This window comes from Muntiacus reevesi, chromosome X (genome assembly GCF_963930625.1).
Source record: "Muntiacus reevesi chromosome X, mMunRee1.1, whole genome shotgun sequence".
Classification (NCBI taxonomy): Eukaryota; Metazoa; Chordata; class Mammalia; order Artiodactyla; family Cervidae; genus Muntiacus; species Muntiacus reevesi.
In genome coordinates this window covers 143,289,003-143,307,241 of record NC_089271.1, presented here as the reverse complement: position 1 = coordinate 143,307,241, position 18,239 = coordinate 143,289,003, and the positions used below count along the sequence as shown (strand labels likewise).

General features: G+C 33.7%; 1 protein-coding gene across 5 annotated transcripts in view; it reads right to left on the bottom strand.

The window, feature by feature from the left end:
* Nucleotides 1-7,597: 7,597 nt before the first annotated feature.
* The window catches only part of RBM41 (RNA binding motif protein 41), a 78,859-nt gene continuing 68,217 nt past the window's right edge, over nucleotides 7,598-18,239 (bottom strand). For 3 of the 5 annotated variants that reach the window (XM_065914768.1, XM_065914764.1, XM_065914765.1), the window contains 2 exons: nucleotides 16,355-16,502; nucleotides 7,598-14,157 (listed from right to left, as the gene is read on the bottom strand). In XM_065914768.1, the coding sequence (XP_065770840.1) occupies nucleotides 13,991-14,157; nucleotides 16,355-16,502 (315 nt within the window). In that variant the 3' untranslated portion in view covers nucleotides 7,598-13,990. The remainder of the gene's footprint in view (nucleotides 14,158-16,354; nucleotides 16,503-18,239) is intronic. The other 2 variants (XM_065914766.1, XM_065914767.1) reach the window with 1 other exon arrangement.

Sequence of the window (18,239 nt, the reverse complement as noted above, 5' to 3'; positions counted from 1 at the left end):
GGCCAAATGAGGAGACAGAGGAATATGTTTCAATAGAAAGACCAAGATGAATCTCAAAAAAATTGGTTAAATTAAATGGATAAAAGCAATCTACCTGATATAATTGTTCAAAGTAATGGTCATAAAGATGCTCATCAAATATGAGATAAGAATGGATGAACAGAGTAAGAACTTCAGCAAAGAGATAGAAAATATAAGAAAGTACCAAACAGAAGTTATAACTGAAATGAAAAATACACTGGAGGGGTTCAATAGCAGACTGGATGAGGTAGAAGAACCAATCAGTGAGCTGGAAGCAGGACAATGGAACTCACCCAGATAGAGAAGCAAAAAGAAAAAAGAATTTTAAAAAGTAAAGATACCTTAAGGGACCTTAGGGGCAACATCAGGAATAACATTCAGATTATAGAAATCTCAGAAGGAGAAGAGAGAGATAAAGGGACAAAAAATTATTTGAAGAAACAGTGACTAATATATTCCTAAGTCTGGGGAGGGAAAAAGACAACCAGATCAAGGAAGAGCAGAAAACTCAAAATAAGATGAACATAAAGGAACACACACCAAGGTACATTGGAAAAGTTAAAGACAGAGAAGGAATACTAAAATTAGCAAGAGAAAAACTAACTTGTCATGTACAGGGAAACCCCATAAGGCTATCTGCAGATTTTTAAGCAGAAACTGTACAGGCTAGAAGGGACTGGCATGACATATTTCAAAGTGCTAAGAGGAAAAAAATAACTTCCAACCAAGAATTCTCTACCTGGAAAGATTATAATTCAGAATTGAAGAAGAGATCAAGAGTTCTCCAGATAAGTAAAAGTTAAAGGAGTTCATCACCACTAAACCAGCTCTTCATGACATGTTAAAGGGATTTCTTTAAGCTGAAAAAGAAATGGCACTAATTAATCAGGAATCATATAATTGTAAAAATCTCACTGGAATGGTAAATATGTAATAAAGGTAGTGGATCAATCATTTATAAAGCAAGCATAAAGGTTAAAAGTCAAAAGCAATAACATTAACTAAAATTACAATAATTACTTAAGGTATGAATAAAATAGGGCTTCCCTGGTGATAGCAATGCAGGCCTACCTCGAGAAACAAGAAAAATCCCAAATAAATAATCTAACTTTATAACTAAAGGAACTAGAAGAAAAAGAACAAAAGAAGCCCAAAATTAGAAGGAAGGAAATAATAAAGATCAGAGTGGAAATAAATGAAATAGAGACTAAAAAACAAATGCAGAAAAGATCAATGAAACTAAGAGCTGGTTCTTTGAAAAGATTAACAAAATTGACAAACCTTTAGCTAGACTAACCAAGAAAAAAGAAAGAGGACTCAAATACATCAGGAAAGAAAGAGAAGTTACAGTTGATATCACAGAGATACAAAACATGACAAGAGACTGCTATAAACAATTAGATGCCAACATATTGAATAAACTAAATGGATAAATTCCTAGAAAAATACAGTACTCCAACACTGAGTTATGAAGAAATAGAAAATCTGAATAGATGGATTACTAGTAAGGAGATGGAAACAATTATCAGAAGACTTCCAAACAAAAACCCAGGACCAGATAGCTTCACTGCTGACTTCTACAAAACATTCAAAGAAAATTTAATACCTATGCTACTTAAACTCTTCCAAAAAACTGAAGGGGAGAGAAACACTATAAGCACATTTTGCAAAACCAGCATTATACTGACACCAAAACCAGACAAGAACAACACACAAAAAAGGAAAATGACAGGCCAACATCCCTGATGAACATACATGCAAAAATCCTCAACAAAATATTAGCAAACCAAATCCAGCAGTACTTTAAAAGGATCATATGCCACAATCATGTGGAATTAATTCCATGGATGTAAGGATGGTTAACATCTGCAAATCAATCAACATGATATATCCCATTAACAAAATGAAGGATAAAAATAATATAATCATCTCAATAGATGCAGAAAAAGTATTTAACAAAATTAAACATCCATTTATGATTAAAAAAACTCTCAACACAGTTGTAGGTATAGATGGACTATAACTCAAAGTAATAAGCACCATATATAATAAAGCAACAGCTAATATCATACTCAATGGTGAAAAGCTGGAAGTTTTTCCTCTGAGTTCAGAAACAAGACAAAGAAGCCCACTCTGGCTACTTTCATTCAACGTAGTATTGGAAGCTTTAGCCACAGCAATTAGGCAACAAAAATAAATAAAAGCCATCCAAATTGGGAAAGAAGAAATAAAGCTTTCACTATTTGTATGTGACATGATAACTATATAGCGAGGACCCTAAAGACTCCACCAAAACACTGTTAGAACTAATAAATGAATTCAGTAAAGTCACAGAATAAAAAAAATCAATATAAAAAAATCTGTGGTATTTCTATACAATAATAATGAACTATCAGAAAGAAAAGTGAAGGAAACAATCTTATTTACAATTGCATTAAGAAGAATAAAAAACATAGGAAAAATTTAACCTAGGAGATGAAAGTCCTGTACACTGAAAAGTATAATATACCGATGAAAGAAATTGAAGAGTCACAAATAAATGGAAAAGATATTTGATTATCACAAATTGGTAGACTTAATATTGTTAAAATGCCCATACCACCCAAAGCAATCTATAGATTTAATGATATCCCTTTCAAATTTCTAATGGCATGTTTCACAGAACTAGAACAAAAAAATTCTAAAAATTTATATGAAATCACAAAATATCCCAAATAGCTAAAATGTCTTAAGAGGGAAGAATGAAACTGGAGCTATTCCTCTCCCTGATTTTAAACTATCCAACAAAACTACAGTAATCAACACAGTATGGTATTGGCACAAAAACAGAGACACAGATCAGTGGAACAGAAGTGAGGGGTTGGAAATGAACCCACAGGTATGTGAACAATTAATCTGCAACAAAGGATCAAGAAATAAACATTGGAGAAATGATACTCTCTTCCATAAATGGTGTTAGGAAATCCAGACAGCCACATGCAAAAGAATTAAACAGAACCACTATCTTACATCATACACAAAACCTAACTCAAAATGGATTAAAGACTTGAATGTAATACCTGAAACCATAAAATTCCTAGAAGAAAACATAGATGGTAACCTCACTGACATCAGTCTTAGTAATGTTCTGTGGATCGGACTCCAAAGAAAAAGGAAACAAGCAAAAATAAACAAAGGACTACATTAATCTAACAAGCCTCTGCACAGTGAAGCAAACCATCATCAAAATGAAAATGCAACCTAATGAATGGGATTAGATATTTGCAAATCTACATAGATACGTAGATATAGCCAATAAAGAGCTAATATCCAAAAAGAATTCATATAACTCAACAACAAAAAAACAACCCAATTAAAAATGGGCGAAGGATCCAAATAGGCCACTTTCCAAAGACATATACATGGCCAACACGCACATTAAGAGATATTCACCATCACTAATTATTAGGGATATCCAAATAAAAACCAAAATGAGACATCACTTCAAAACTGTTAGAATGGCTATTATTGAAAAGACAAGAAATAACAAATGTTGGAGAGGATGTGGAGGAAAAGGAACCTTTGTATACTGTTTGTGGGACTATAAATTGGTACAGTCATTATGGAAAACTGTATGGAGTTTCCTCAAATACTTATGAATATATTCCACTTCTGAGTGGAATGGAAACATGAAAACAGTAATTAAAAAAGATAAATGCACCCCTGTGTTCATTGAAGCATTATTTACAAGAGCCAAGATATGGTAACAACCTAAGTGTCCATCAATGGATGAATGGTTAAGGAAGATGTAGTATATACACAGAATGGAATATTAGCCAGCTACAAAAAAGAATGACATCCTGCCATTTGTGACAATGTGGATGGACCTTGAAGATCTTATGCTAAGTGAAGTAAGTCAGATGGAGAAACACAAATACTGTATGATTTCATTCATATGTGTAATCTAAAGAAAGGACACAAATGAATAAACAAAATAAAACAAAAATTCATTGATGAGATTAGTGGGAATCTAATCTCAGAGGGGAAGGGGCCTGGAGGGGTGGGTGAAACAGAAGGAGGTCAACTGTATGGTGATGGATAACTAGATTTGTGGTGATCATTTTGTAGTATATACAGATATCAAATTATAATGCTGTATACCTGAATATATTTTTAAAAAAGAGAAAAGAGTGTTTCAAGAAAGCGGGAGTGGTAAACTGCATTGGATGTAGTTGAGCAGTTGAGATGAGGACAGAGAAATTACCACTGATTTGGCAAGATGGATGGGAGAGGTGTTACCAAAGACCTAGTAAAGAATGATGTCTTACTGAAGCAAATTTAGGGGAAAACGAAAGTGGAGACAATGAATTTATAGAGAACTTCAAGAAATTGTGCTGAGTGGAATAGAGAAATGGAGCAATAGCTTGGTTGTAAGTTTTTTTTTTTTTTTTTTTTTTTTTAATAAATGGGACATACTATACCATATTTATCTGCTGATGGAAATAATAGACTGGTGACACAGGGAGTATAAATACATGTGTTACGCCTTGAGAAGTGAGCTTCCCCAGTGGCTCAGCAGTAAAGAATCTACCTGCAATGCAGGAGACATGGGCTCTATCCCTGGGTAGGGAAGATCCCCTGGAGGACGGCATGGCAACCCACTCCAGTATACTTGGAGAATCCCATGGACAGAGGAGCCTGGTGGGCTATAGTTCACAGTGTCTCAAAGAGTTGGACACGACTGAAGCAACTGAGCACACATGCACATAAGACTTGAGAAATCAGAGAACTGAAATCCAAAGTACAAACAAAGGGGATGTAATGATAATCTTTCATTTATTGAACTCAGTATGTACCAGATACTATTTCAATACCTTATAGGCATTCATTTAGTCCTCAAAACAACCCTATGGGGGTAGATACTATTATTGTCGTTAAGTCGCTAAGTTGTGTCTGACTCTTTTGTGACCCCATGGACTGTAGCCCAACAGGCTCTTCTGTCCATGGGATTTCTCAGGCAAGAATACTGGAGTGGGTTGCTATTTCCTTCTCCAAGATACTATTACCCATATTAATTTTAAAAATAAAAAAAACTAAGGCATAGCAAGATTAACTTGTTCAAAGCCACATGGCCAGTAAATTATAGTCAGTATTTGAACATGGCATTATATCCCACACTCTTAACTACACTGTCGTACAGTGAATGGAGGATGCTAGAATGTAGGCACAAACATAAGTAGACAGTAGATTTGGTGATAAAAAGATGAAGCAATCATCTGATTGCTTTTATTTACACAATGAAATAAGAAACAAAGGTCCACATCAATATGTATAGATCAGTCTCATTCCTTTTAATGCCAACATGATACTTTATCATACAGTTGTGACACAATTTAATTACTTAACTAATAAGTCCCCTATCAAGGAACTTTTGTTTGCAGATTTTTGTTATTACAATGCTGCAACAAATATTCTTGTGTATACTCAGTTCAGTCACTCAGTCGTGTCTGACTTTTTGTGACCCCATGGACAGCAGTACTCCAGGCTTTCCTGTTCATCACCAACTCCCGGAGCTTGCTCAAACTCATGTCCATCGAGTCGGTGATGCCATCCAACCATCTCATCCTCTTTTGGCCCCTTTTCCTCCTGCCTTCAATCTTTCCCAGCATCAGAGTCTTTTTCAATGAGTCGGTTCTTCACATCAGGTGGCCAAAGTATTGGAGCTTCAGCTTCAGCATCAGTCCTTCCAATGAATATTCAGGGTTGATTTCCTTTAGAATTGACTGATTTCCTTTAGGATGGGCTGGTTGGATCTCCTTGCTGTTCAAGGGACTCTCAAGAGTCTTCTCCAATATCACAGTTCAAAAGCATCAATTCTTTGGCCCTCAGCTTTCTTTAGGGTTCAACTCTGATATCCATACATGACTACTGGAAAAACTACAGCTTTGTTAGTAAAGTAATGTCTCTGCTTTATAATATGATGTCTAGGTTTGTCAAAGCTTTTCTTCCAAGGAGGAAACGTCTTTTAATTTCACTGCAGTCACCATCTGCAGTGATTTTGGAGACCAAAAACATAAAGTCTGTCCCTGTTTCCACTGTTTCCCCTTCTATTTGCCATGAAGTGATGAGACCAGATGCCATGACCTTAGTTTTTTGAATGCTGAGTTTTAAGCCAACTTTTTCACTCTCCTCTTTCACTTTATTAAGAGGCTTTTTTATCAAGAGGTTCCTTTTCACTTTATGTCATAAGGGTGGTGTCATCTGCATATCATAAGTTATTGATATTTCTCCCTGCAATCTTGATTCCAGTTTGTGCTTCATCCAGTCTGGCATTTCACATGATGTACTCTGCATTTAAGTTAAATAAGCAAGGTGACAATATACATCCTTAAGGTATTCCTTTCCCAAGTTGGAACCAGTCTGTTGTTCCATGTCTGGTTCTAACTGTTGCTTCTTGACCTGCATACAGATTTCTCAGGAGGCAGGTCAGGTGGTCTAGTATTCTAAAATTCTTTAAGAATTTTCCACAATTTGTTGTGATCCACACAAAGGCTTTAGCATAGTCAATGAAGCAGTAGATGTTCTTCTGGAACTCTCTTGCTTTTTCTATGATCTGAGGGATGTTGGCAATTTGATCTCTGGTTCCTCTAACACAGCTTTAACATCTGGGAGTTCTTGGCTCACGTACTATTGAAGCCTAGCTTGGAGAATTTTGAATATTACTTTGCTAGCATGTGAGATGAGTGCAATTTTTTGGTAGTTTGAACATTCTTGTGTGTATATATATACATAAATATATAATATTTGAACATATTTATAAGTATTTATGTATAATGGACTTCTAGAATTAGATTTTCTAGATCTTCACAATTAAAATTTTAAAAGATATTGCCAATTGTCCTCTGAAAAGATTATACTTATTTATACATCCATCCAATGTATATGAGTGTCTATTTTCCATATCCTTGGAAACATACGATGTTATCAATCTTTACAATACTGACTTTCTGAAGGTTGTAGAAACATAACACATAGTGTGCAGATCTTGGTTTCTAAATACCACTTTTTTTCCAATAAAAGGAACTAGGGAACCATGTAGAAATGGTTGATTCTAGTACTGGGGTAGGGAATATCTTACCTGGAAAGATAAGCCTGGAAAATCTTATAATGAAAGAAAATAAAGTAGGCAAAAAATGGAGACATCAAAATGACATAGAAGCTCCCAATGGCCAAGGCTGGAACAATTTGAACAACAAAACAATGACAGCATTAAGTTATAAGTCATAAAAAAACATCCATTAGTCTACACTGCTATAAGTAAATATGTGAATAAATGGGCAAGGAGGGTAATCTTCCTCATAGAATTTCAATTAATTCAAACAGATGAAGTAGAAGAAATAGAAAATCACCATTAGGTAAATATCACAGTAGTTAATTGTCACCATAAGAACCACTGATGAAAGCTAAACTTAGTGGACAAAAGTATGATGAGAAAGGAATGTTTGAATGGTCTCAATATATCTTTGTCACCAGTATTAAGACACATCAGCATCAGATATCTCCTGGTATGATGTACTAAAAAGGACATAACATCATTTCTGTGGTATCCTTACCAAATATGCATAACATCAATCTAATAATGACAAAATATCAGAGAAACCCCAATTAGGGACATTCTACAGAATAACTGATCAATGAGAACTGTCACAGTTAGGAATAGATTAAGGATACACGATAACAAAGTGCAATGTGAGATCCTAGATCATAAAAGGACATTAGTAGGGCAGATGGAAAAAATCAAATAAGGTCTGCACATTAGTTAATTACAGTACTGCATCAATATTATTTTCTTAGTTAACTTTTCTATGGTTATGTAAGATGTTAACATTGGGGGAACTAAGTGAAGGAAATATGGGAACTCTTACTATTTGACTTTTCTATAAACTGAAAAAGGCTTTTAAAAAAGAGCTAATTGCAAATTTCATGGCAGTCTAGTAGTTAGGATTCCATGCTTTCACAGTGGAGGGCCAGGTTCAATCCCTAGTTGGGGAACTAAGATCCCACAAGCCACATGGCATATGGCCAAAACAACAACAAAAAACAAAAAAGAGAGCTAATTGTTCTAATTTGTATTAATACTCTGAACATTCTAAATTTTCTAAGTTTATCATTTATATTTGTTTCTCTATAAATTTTCTTTTTGTTTGCCCACTTTTTAATTGGATTACTGACTTTAGTATACTAAGAAAACTATATGAATTCTATATTGAAGAAATTAGCTTCTGTGTGTGGCAAATTATTTTCCAGTTTGTCCTTTGATTTTTTTTTGGTGGGTTAGTGTGTATATGGGTATATAGATTTTTTAAATGATTTCTGCAGACCTGTAGGAAGAAAATAAGGAAAATAGTCAAGTGGCTTTAAGTTTTCAAAGTAATCCAAAGATCACAGAATAGGAATAATATTTTATGGAAATGAATTTAAGAAACTTTCTTTCCTCCATTAAAAATTACATTTATTTAAACATTTACATACAGTAAAATTCATCCTTTCTGGTGTACAATTCTAGGAGTTATCACAAATGCATACACTCATGTAATTATAATCAAGATACAGAAAATTTCCATTATTAAACAAATTCCTTGTGCTACCATTTTGTAATCAGTCTCTTATTTTTAAACTGTCATCCACTGACTCATTCTGTTCCAATAGTTTTGTCCTTTTCAGAATGTTATATAAATGGAATCTAACAGTAAGTAGCCTTTTGAGTTTGGCTCTTTTACTTAGCAAAATGCATTTGAACTTTATCCAAGCTGTTGCATGTATCATATAGCTTATCATAGTTTTTATTGCTGAGTAGGATTCCCTTGTATGGGTATACCACAGTTTATCTATGCACCAGTTGAGGGACATCCTCTGTTTTTATTTTCCTTTATTGTTAATGGTCTGTAGGTCTAGTAAAGGGCAGAGGTGAGATTTTATACAACAGGAAGAAGTTTCTTCTGAAAAGTCCACCTTAGAAGTATGCTCCTGGGTAACATGTGCAAAAGATTATACCAGGATAACTTACTTCTTGTCCTTTAAACTATATTTAAAGTTGGAGTTAATCCAAAGTGAGCAGTTTATCAAAGGAATAGATGTTTTTCCTGAGTATAGTTAGATAATATCCTCAGAGCAGGCCTGACAAATATTCTGGAATGCAAGTCACTGGCAGAGTATTAAATTTTTCTTTATTAAAAAACACTGAAAAAAGTAAAAATCAGCCCAAATCACACTTTAAAAATTTTATAAAGCAAAAGTTCCCTTTCAGACTATCCAATCACATCTCTAAAAGGTTTACAATTTGGTACGTATATTTCCCAGGTTTTTCCTAAGTTTATTCAGAAATATCTATATATACATATATCATATGTATACAAGTGCTTTTGTTTATTAAAAAAGTATTCACATATACATATATATTACTTTTTAACTTATTACAAAATCCTAGACACTATACAGACCAGAATTCATTAACAGATATACCTCCATTATTTTAATGGTTGTATAGTATTCCACTAAATGGATGCATCATAATTTATCTTCTCTCACACTGACGGACATTTAGTTTGTACCCACTATTTCAGTGTGTGTGACTTTATTAAAATATAACTTGGATATCATAAAATTCACTCATTTAAAGTATATAATTCATGGTTTGTACTATAATAACCAAGTTGTACAATTATCATCACAATCAATTTTAGAACATTTTCATCAAGTTCTAAAGAAACCTTATACACTTCAGCTATTGCCCCCAGCCCTAAGCAACCACTAATCTACTTTCTGTCACTATATATTTGGAATCATATAAAATCCAGTCTTTTGGAATAGCAGCTGTCATTTAGCATGTTTTCAGTATCCTTTCACATTGTAGCATATTTACCAGATATGTTCCCTCCTCTTCTACTTTTTGGAAGAATTTTTGAAGAATTTGTATTAATTCTTCTTCAATGTTTGTGAGAGTTAATCTGAGAATCCATATACGTTTATGCTTTTCTTTTTGGGTATTTAAAATTTTTTAATTAGTCTCTTACTATAGTTATTTTCAGATTTTCTTTGTTCTCCCTTTCGCAACAATTGGTTTCAGTAATTTGTGTCTTTCTAGGAATGTGTTAATTACAAATAAGTTATCTAATTTATTGACATAAAATTGTTCATGATGTTCCTTCATAATTTTCTTTAAATTTCTATAAGATTTGTAGCAATGTTCCCTCCTTCATTTCTGATCCCAGCAATTTGAGTCTTTTTTCCCTGGCCAACCTAGTGAAAGGTTTTTCAATTTTGTTGGTCTTTACATAGAGCCAACTTCTGGTTTCATTAACTTTTTATTCTCTACGCCATTTACTTATCTAATCTTTCATATTTCCTTCCTTCTGTTTTTTCTAGTTAGTTTTCTTCTCCTTGTCCAGTGTCTTAATGTACAAAGTGAGGTTATTGATATGTGATATTTCTTCTTTTTAATTACAGGCATTTACACTTAGAAATTTTTCTCTAAGCATTGCTTTAGGTACATCCCATAAGTTTTGGGATGTTGTATGTTCATTTTCACTCATCTCAAATTAATCTTGTAATTCCTTCTTTGACATATTGGTCATTTAAAAGTGTATCTAATTCCTATTTGTGTCTGCTGACTTTCTATTATTGATTTCTAACAGGAGTTTCATTCTATATGGTCAGAGAACATACTTTGCATAGTTTGATCCACTTTAATTTACCATGATTTGTTTTATGGTATGTGATATAGCTATGATTTTTCCAGTAGTCATGTATGGATGTGAGAGCTAGACGATAAAGAAGGCTGAGTGCTGAAGAACAGATGATTTCAAACTGTGGTGCTGGAGAAGACTCTTATGAGTCCCTTGGACTACAAGGAGATCAAATCAGTCAATTCTAAAGGAAATCAACACTGAATATTCATTGGAAGAACTGATGCTGAAGCTGAAGCTCCAATACTTTGAAGAGCCAACTCATTTGAAAAGACCCTGATGTTGGGAAAGATTGAGGGCAGGAGGAGAAGTGAACAGAGGATGAGATGGTTAGATGGCATCACTGACTCAATGAACATGTATTTGAGCAAATTCTGGGAGATAGTGAAAGACAGGGATGCCTGGTGTGCTACAGTCCATGGAGTTGTAAAGAGTTGGGCAAGACTGAGTGACTGAACAACAACAACAACAAAATGTGGTATGGTCCATCCTGGAGATGTTTCATGTGTATTTGAGAATAATGTGTGTTCTGCTCTTATTAGGTGAAGGGTTCTATAAGTATCTTTAAGGTCTAGTTGATTTATAGCATTATTCAAGTCTTCTATTCCTTTGTTCATAATTCTGTCTAGTTCTTAATGAAAATGGGATACTCAATCCCCCACTTTTTGTTGTATACTTTTATATTTATCCATTCATTTCAGTTTTAGATTCATGCATTTTGGTACTCTGTTGTTAGATGCATATGTGCTTATAATAGATGTCATTATCTACAGAAAATTTTTTTTTGCTTTAAAGCTCATTTTAAATAGACTTTAGATAATAGTATAGCCACTCCAGCTTTCTTATAATTGCCATTTGCCTGATATTTCTCTCCTTTAACCTTCAATCTGTATCTTTGAATCTAAAGTGTGACTACAATAAATAGCATAGAGGTAAGTCTTGTTTGTTTTTCCCATTTGATGATCTCTGCCTTTTGACTAGATTATTTAATCCATTCATACTTCTATCTCAAGTTTTTATTTCCCCATTCCTCTTTTTACTTTCCTTTGCATTGGACATTTTCTAATAAGACATTTAAGTGTATTTAATATTTTTACTATATATTTTTAGCTATTTTGTTAGTGGTTGCTCTAGGGTTTATCATACACATCTTAACTGGATTCAGCTATATACTAACTAAATTCCAATGAGATATGAAAACCTTATTCTTATGTAAATCTACTCCTTTTCTCATTTTTTGTGATATTATTGTTAGTGTTATCTCTACATGTTATAAACCCAGTAATATGTCATCATAATTATTACTTAGTATAATTTTATGTCTTTTAAAGAAGCTGACAGAAGAAAGAGCAAGTATATTATTTACAGCTTTTTTATATTAACCTTCTTATTTCCTATTTCTTGTTTCCATCATTTGTTCCTAGGGATTTGAGTTACCACCTAGAGTCATTAATTCAGTACAGCTTTGTTTCTACCTTTGTCTTGCTATTGGTAAATATATTAGTTTTATATGTAATAGATCCAATAATGCAATTACATATATATTGCTTGATAAAATAGCTTTTAAAATCAATTAAGAAAGAAAAATATATTTTGACTATCTTTTATAATTACATAATTACCTTTACCAGTGCTAATTTTCTGTATGTGTAGATTCAAATTACTGTCTGAGGTCACCTGCTTTCTACCTGAAGAACTTCCTTTGATATTTCCTGCTAGTCAGGTCTGACAGCAACATATTTGCCCAGTTTTTGACTGTGTGGGAGTGTCTTTATTTCATCTTCATTTTTGAAAAACAGCATTATTGAATATGGAATCTATGTTGACAGTTCTTTTTCATTTCAACACTTTGAGTAAATTTTCCCACTGCCACCTCCTTTGTTTTTGATGAGAAGTCATCTGTTACTGAAGTTTCCTTGTAAATGATGCTTCATCTATCTCATTTTGCTTTCAAAAGTTTCGTCTTTGGGTTTTAGCATTCTTATTGTCGTGTGTTTGTGGGTTTCTTGTTTATCTTTCTTGGGATTCATTGCGATCTCTTGGATGTGTAGATAATATTTCTTATCAAATTTGGGGTGTTTACAGTCATTATTTATTGGAACATTTTTTTCTGCTCCTTTCTTTCTCTGATATTCCCATTACAAGTACATTAGAGTGCTTAATGGTTCTATACTCTGTTATGTTTTCATTCTTTTTTCTTTCTGATCTTCATTCTGGATACAATCACATTTAATCATCACAACCCAATGAAGTAATATCACTATCCTCATTTTTATAGATAAAAAAATGAGGCTCAGATTTAATGACTTGCCAAAGTCACAGACTGGTTAAATATGGCTGTGAAGTTCAAACAGGTCTGATTCCAAAGTTTATACTACTTCCTCTATATCATGTCATTTTTCTATTCTCCAGCAACTATAAACAAACAACTGGGGGACTTGGGGCTGGCTGCCTCTCTTCTAGAAAGCTCTTTCTTTCTACCCTCCTTTGGTATTCTTTGCTAGTATGTTCCTCTTCTAAAATTCATATATTTAATCCCTAACATGTACTGACAATGATTCAATGCTTATTGCTTTGAATTCAATCATTATTAAATGATAGCTAGTGTAAATGATTGTGAGAACACTAATGTTTTGATCTAAATTCTTTCATTAGAAAAAATGAACAGATTTTTGAAGACACTGATAACTTAATAGGGAAGTGTGCATTAAATGTTTACTGACTAACCTATGAAAACTACCTACTGTTACTGCTGAAGGTCTAATTCAACAGCATTTGCTGATGTTTAGGCCCCTGGTCACTTATTTACTAGGTGAATAAAATTAGGGACAAGTGGGATCTAGATATAAATATTTCAACATTTAATTAGTTTTTTAGTTTTATATATATATATAGGAGGCAGTCTTGGAAAGAATGTCATCTCTAGGGACAAATATATAAGACCTAATATAAATTACAATGATTTAAAAAATCCTTGGAAGTAATCTACTGTAATTTATCCTGAGAAAATGATACTTTTTATACACAGCCCTCTACACTCATTATATTGTCTATCCTAGATAATCTTTGATTATAGAAAATGTATTCTGCCAATTCTTTCCAAAAGCTAAAAGGGATTATCTTAATTTTGCTTTCTCTCCCTCAGTTTCTCTTCAATTCCAAACAAACTGTTATCTATACAAAAACCCTAGATCCTAAATTCTGATGTAAAAAAGACCTCCTGGGACTCACAATTTTTGTATCTTTTAACTGCCACTGATTTCAGTAGTATTATTTGTAGTAGATGATATTAGAGAAGCAGCCTGGAGATCTGGCCATTGCTTTTTGTTCTTTCCAAATTCTATCACCAATATTTTCCCACGTAGCTTATATCCATTTACTAGACGCAATGCTTGCCATGCTATTTCTGTATCTAAAAGAGAAAAAAAAACCCATTAGTTTATGTATGGCTTAATAATTCAATTTTATTCCAAGTCTAGTTTATGTTGTTTTGCCTTGGAGTACAATGTAGGCTATAAGGCCATATAGTTATTTGAGTTTATTGTGTTTCCCACAATCCCAAATTTGTATAACTCAGCAAGATTAAACTAATGGCAAAGAATAATGACAATAGATTCTTAAAAAGGATGTTTGAGAGTGTCTCCTAATTCAAGGATATAGGTAAAAAAACAAAACAAGGATACAGATGGTGTGCTAAAGAGGGCTAAGCCATATCTAATAACACACAAACCTGTATCTTAGATAATGCATTATAGGTGCTAAAAGAATGAAATAATTTTCAAAATAGGAAACATAAAAGAAGTTATTATGGTACTAGGGACATTTTCCTATTAATACTTTTCCTTTTAATTAGAATGTGGTTGTCAGAGCTCTCATTTGGATAAGTTTAAGAATCCTTGTAGGCATATGGAAGCTTGAGGTGTAAGAGTATATAGGGTATAGCAGGACGATTTAATTTATGGGTCTCAGAGTCTAGATGTGGGAAATTAGGAAGGAATGGACTTATTGCCCAGAGTCTGTCAAATCCTAAGTAGACAAGCAATGGTTTTAGACTGAACCAATTTACATCTTGTATGTATGCTCTACAAATTTTCAAATGTATTCATAACTAGTAAAACAGTTATTTAAAAGTACTTAGTGTACAAAGCCTTTTTACTATATATTTTTTCAACTAATGAATCATATTAGGTGGGGGTACATGAAATAATATTTTAAGTTTTAAAGGGTTCTTACACTTGAAAGACTGAAAATCACTAGAACTGAGGATCCAAAAACATTCAATGAGATAGGAAAGATGTACAATGCTGTATAAGAAGACTGCAGGGGAATTTGGCATTGCTCATGTGTAAAAGCACTCACCTTTAAATACATTACTATGCAGTATATAAATTATGATAGTTTAGGGATAATAAAAGGCACAGTTCCTACCTAGCCTCCAACAAAAAAGAAAGACAGTCTGGTCTGTCAAAGAAACTGGAATTCCTATAGAGATACAACTTGTTTAATTACACTTTGTTTTATTATGCTTTGCAGATAATGCGTTTTTTCCCCAAAATGAAGGGTTTTAGCAACCCTACACTGTTAGATGATAATATTTTTTACTAAGAATTTTTAAATTAAGGTATGTACATTGTTTTTTGGACAAAATGCTACTGCTCACTTAATATACTACAGTATAGTATAAACACAAGGCTTCCGAGGTGGCTTAGAGGTAAAGAATCTGCCTGCAGGAGACGCAGGAGATGTGGGTTTGATCCCTGCATTGGGAAGATCCCATGGAGGAGGAAATGGCAACCCATTTCAGTATTCTTGCCTGGAAAATTCCATGGAGAGAGCAGGCTGGTGGGCTACAGTCCATGGGGTCGCAAAGAGTCAGACACAACTGAGGAACAGTGAATGCACCCTTTCTCCCAGTCTATGGTGATAATCTGCATCTGATAGTGTAAATGTAACTTTTATATGTACTAGGACAACAAAAAATTCATGCAACTCACTTTATTGAGATAATTCACCTTATTACAGTGGTCTGGAATCTGCAGTATCTCTGAGACATGTCTGTATTATTCTTCCCTGTGGTTTAGGATACTGAAGTCATGTATTAGGATGCAAACAACAGTTAAAAAATATATCACTCACTAGTTAATTATGAATTACTAATGAATTAGCATAATATAGCATAATATCATAATAGCTTGCAATCTTACTTCTAAAGGAATAGGGCAAAAAAAATAAAGGAATAGGGCATAATGCAACTATAAGTGTTCTGATAAGAATACCAATAATTAATGATTAATGTAATTATAACTTGGACTAGAAATATTACTTTCAACAAAGGGAAAGTAAATTTTGATACAGTGAGTAGGAAGCACCAAGACTGGGTAAAAGAGAGGACAATGGTGTAAGGTGGTGCTGCACTGTCAAAGAAGGAGAGGAAACACAGAAGGGAGAATAGAAAAATTAAAAAAACATGTTTTCCTTAGTTCTCTTCCTTTCCTCCTATGTGCTTCTTTTGTGGGCTATATTTAAATTAGAGAGGGTATACATAGTTGCTAATGAACTTATTAGTGACTCAGTCATAACTGAGTAATTATCCAGATGAAGCTACTTACTGGGAAAAGTGATAAAAGCCTGCCCCCTCATTCGTCCAGTCATCATTCGGAATTGAATTGGAGGTCCTTTCTTTTCCTGGAACCGAGCGAATAATGAGACAAGATCTCTTTCAGTCACCCGAGGGCTAAGGTTCTTCAGGTATAACACCTAATACAAACCAAGGATCAACAGAAATATCACATTAGGGAGATAAGGCAACTATTTCATTGTGGAAGGACAGTTTCAGATAAAGGTGGTGGACTGAATACATGCATCTAATTTCAATCCCTCCAAAAAACTTTAGAACTATAGGGACTTAAATAAAAATGTAAGGAAGAACAAGGAAATGAGGCAATAGCAACAATATTCTGGAAGCTGTAAAATAAGTGAACAAGCATACTCGAGAAAGTTGAATCTTAACTCAGCAGTGGGGGAAACCAAGAACTAACCCAATCCACATCTAAGAATCCTGAAACATTTTAGGAACTGATATATTCTAGTGTCTCTGGGCACTAGAGCTGGAGTTAAGATAGGGTGGGTATGTTAAAAGTTCTTTAAAAAAATTAGATTATATCTTTAAAGATTATATCTTTAAACACCTTCCCCTACAATATGCTACTGGGTAAAGACCACTCCCAATCCTGCTATATACTGGAGGTTTATTCTCTGAACATGGGGAATGTTAGACACCACTGAGGATGTGAATACTGTTCCTGAAAACTAGGCTTTAAGAGAAATGATGCATTCTGAATGATGAGGATAGCCCAAACACTTTCCTTCATTTGGCTCCTACAATGCTGGTGGTACCCTCCCCAAGTGAGAGTTATGAAGACTTCTCTGGGAAATCTAATCAGCCCCAAGAGGAAAGGTCTAAAAATGCTGATTTAGAATGGGAACTTTCTCCAACAAATGAATGAGCCAGATGACTTTAAGTGAAGCTTAAACTCAATAAGGATCACTCATTTGATCAGAGCTTCCAATCCGTTTTTGACTCCTACTCATAAATATGAGCAGAAATAATCAGGCATCTGAGAAAAGCCACTAATGTGAAAGAGACAGAACAAAAAATAAATAAAAGCAAGTGGGAGAAAACAAACTATGCAAGGAGAAAAAAAAGAAACTTCAAAGAGCCATCACTAATATACTCAGAGAAAGAAGAGAAAATATTCCACCTGTTAGGAATGAAATGCTTTTTTAAAAAAGAAACATTCAAGAAAATAAACAAAAAGAGCTCTTAAATGTGATTGAGCTTAAGTTCTCACTGGCTTAAAATAGATTATTACAAGGTGTTCTAAGTAAGTACCTTTGTAATCATAAATAAAATGCCTATAGAAGGCACACAAAATGAGAAAGGAAAAAGGCAATTCACTACCAAAAAATTAGCAACAAGGGCTATAAAACAGAAAACAACTAATAAATGGCGATAGTAAATCCTCTCTATCAATAATTACTTTACATATAAATGGATTAAACTCCCTAGTCAAAGACATAGAGTGGTTGAACAAACAAAAAACTAAGTGTAAGACCAGAAACTATAAAACTCCTAGAGGAGAACATAGGCAAAACACTCTCCGACATAAATCACAGCAAGATCCTCTATGACCCACCTCCCAGAATATTGGCAATAAAAGCAAAAATAAATAAATGGGACCTAATTAAACTTAAAAGCTTTTGCACAACAAAGGAAACTATAAACAAGGTGAAAAGACAGCCTTCAGAATGGGAGAAAATAATAGCAAACGAAGCAACAGACAAAGAATTAATCTCAAAAATATACAAGCAACTCCTGCAGCTCAATTCCAGAAAAATAAACGAACCAATCAAAAAAATGGGTCAAAGAACTAAACGGACATTTCTCCAAAGAAGACATAGAGATGGCTAACAAACACATTAAAAGATGCTCAA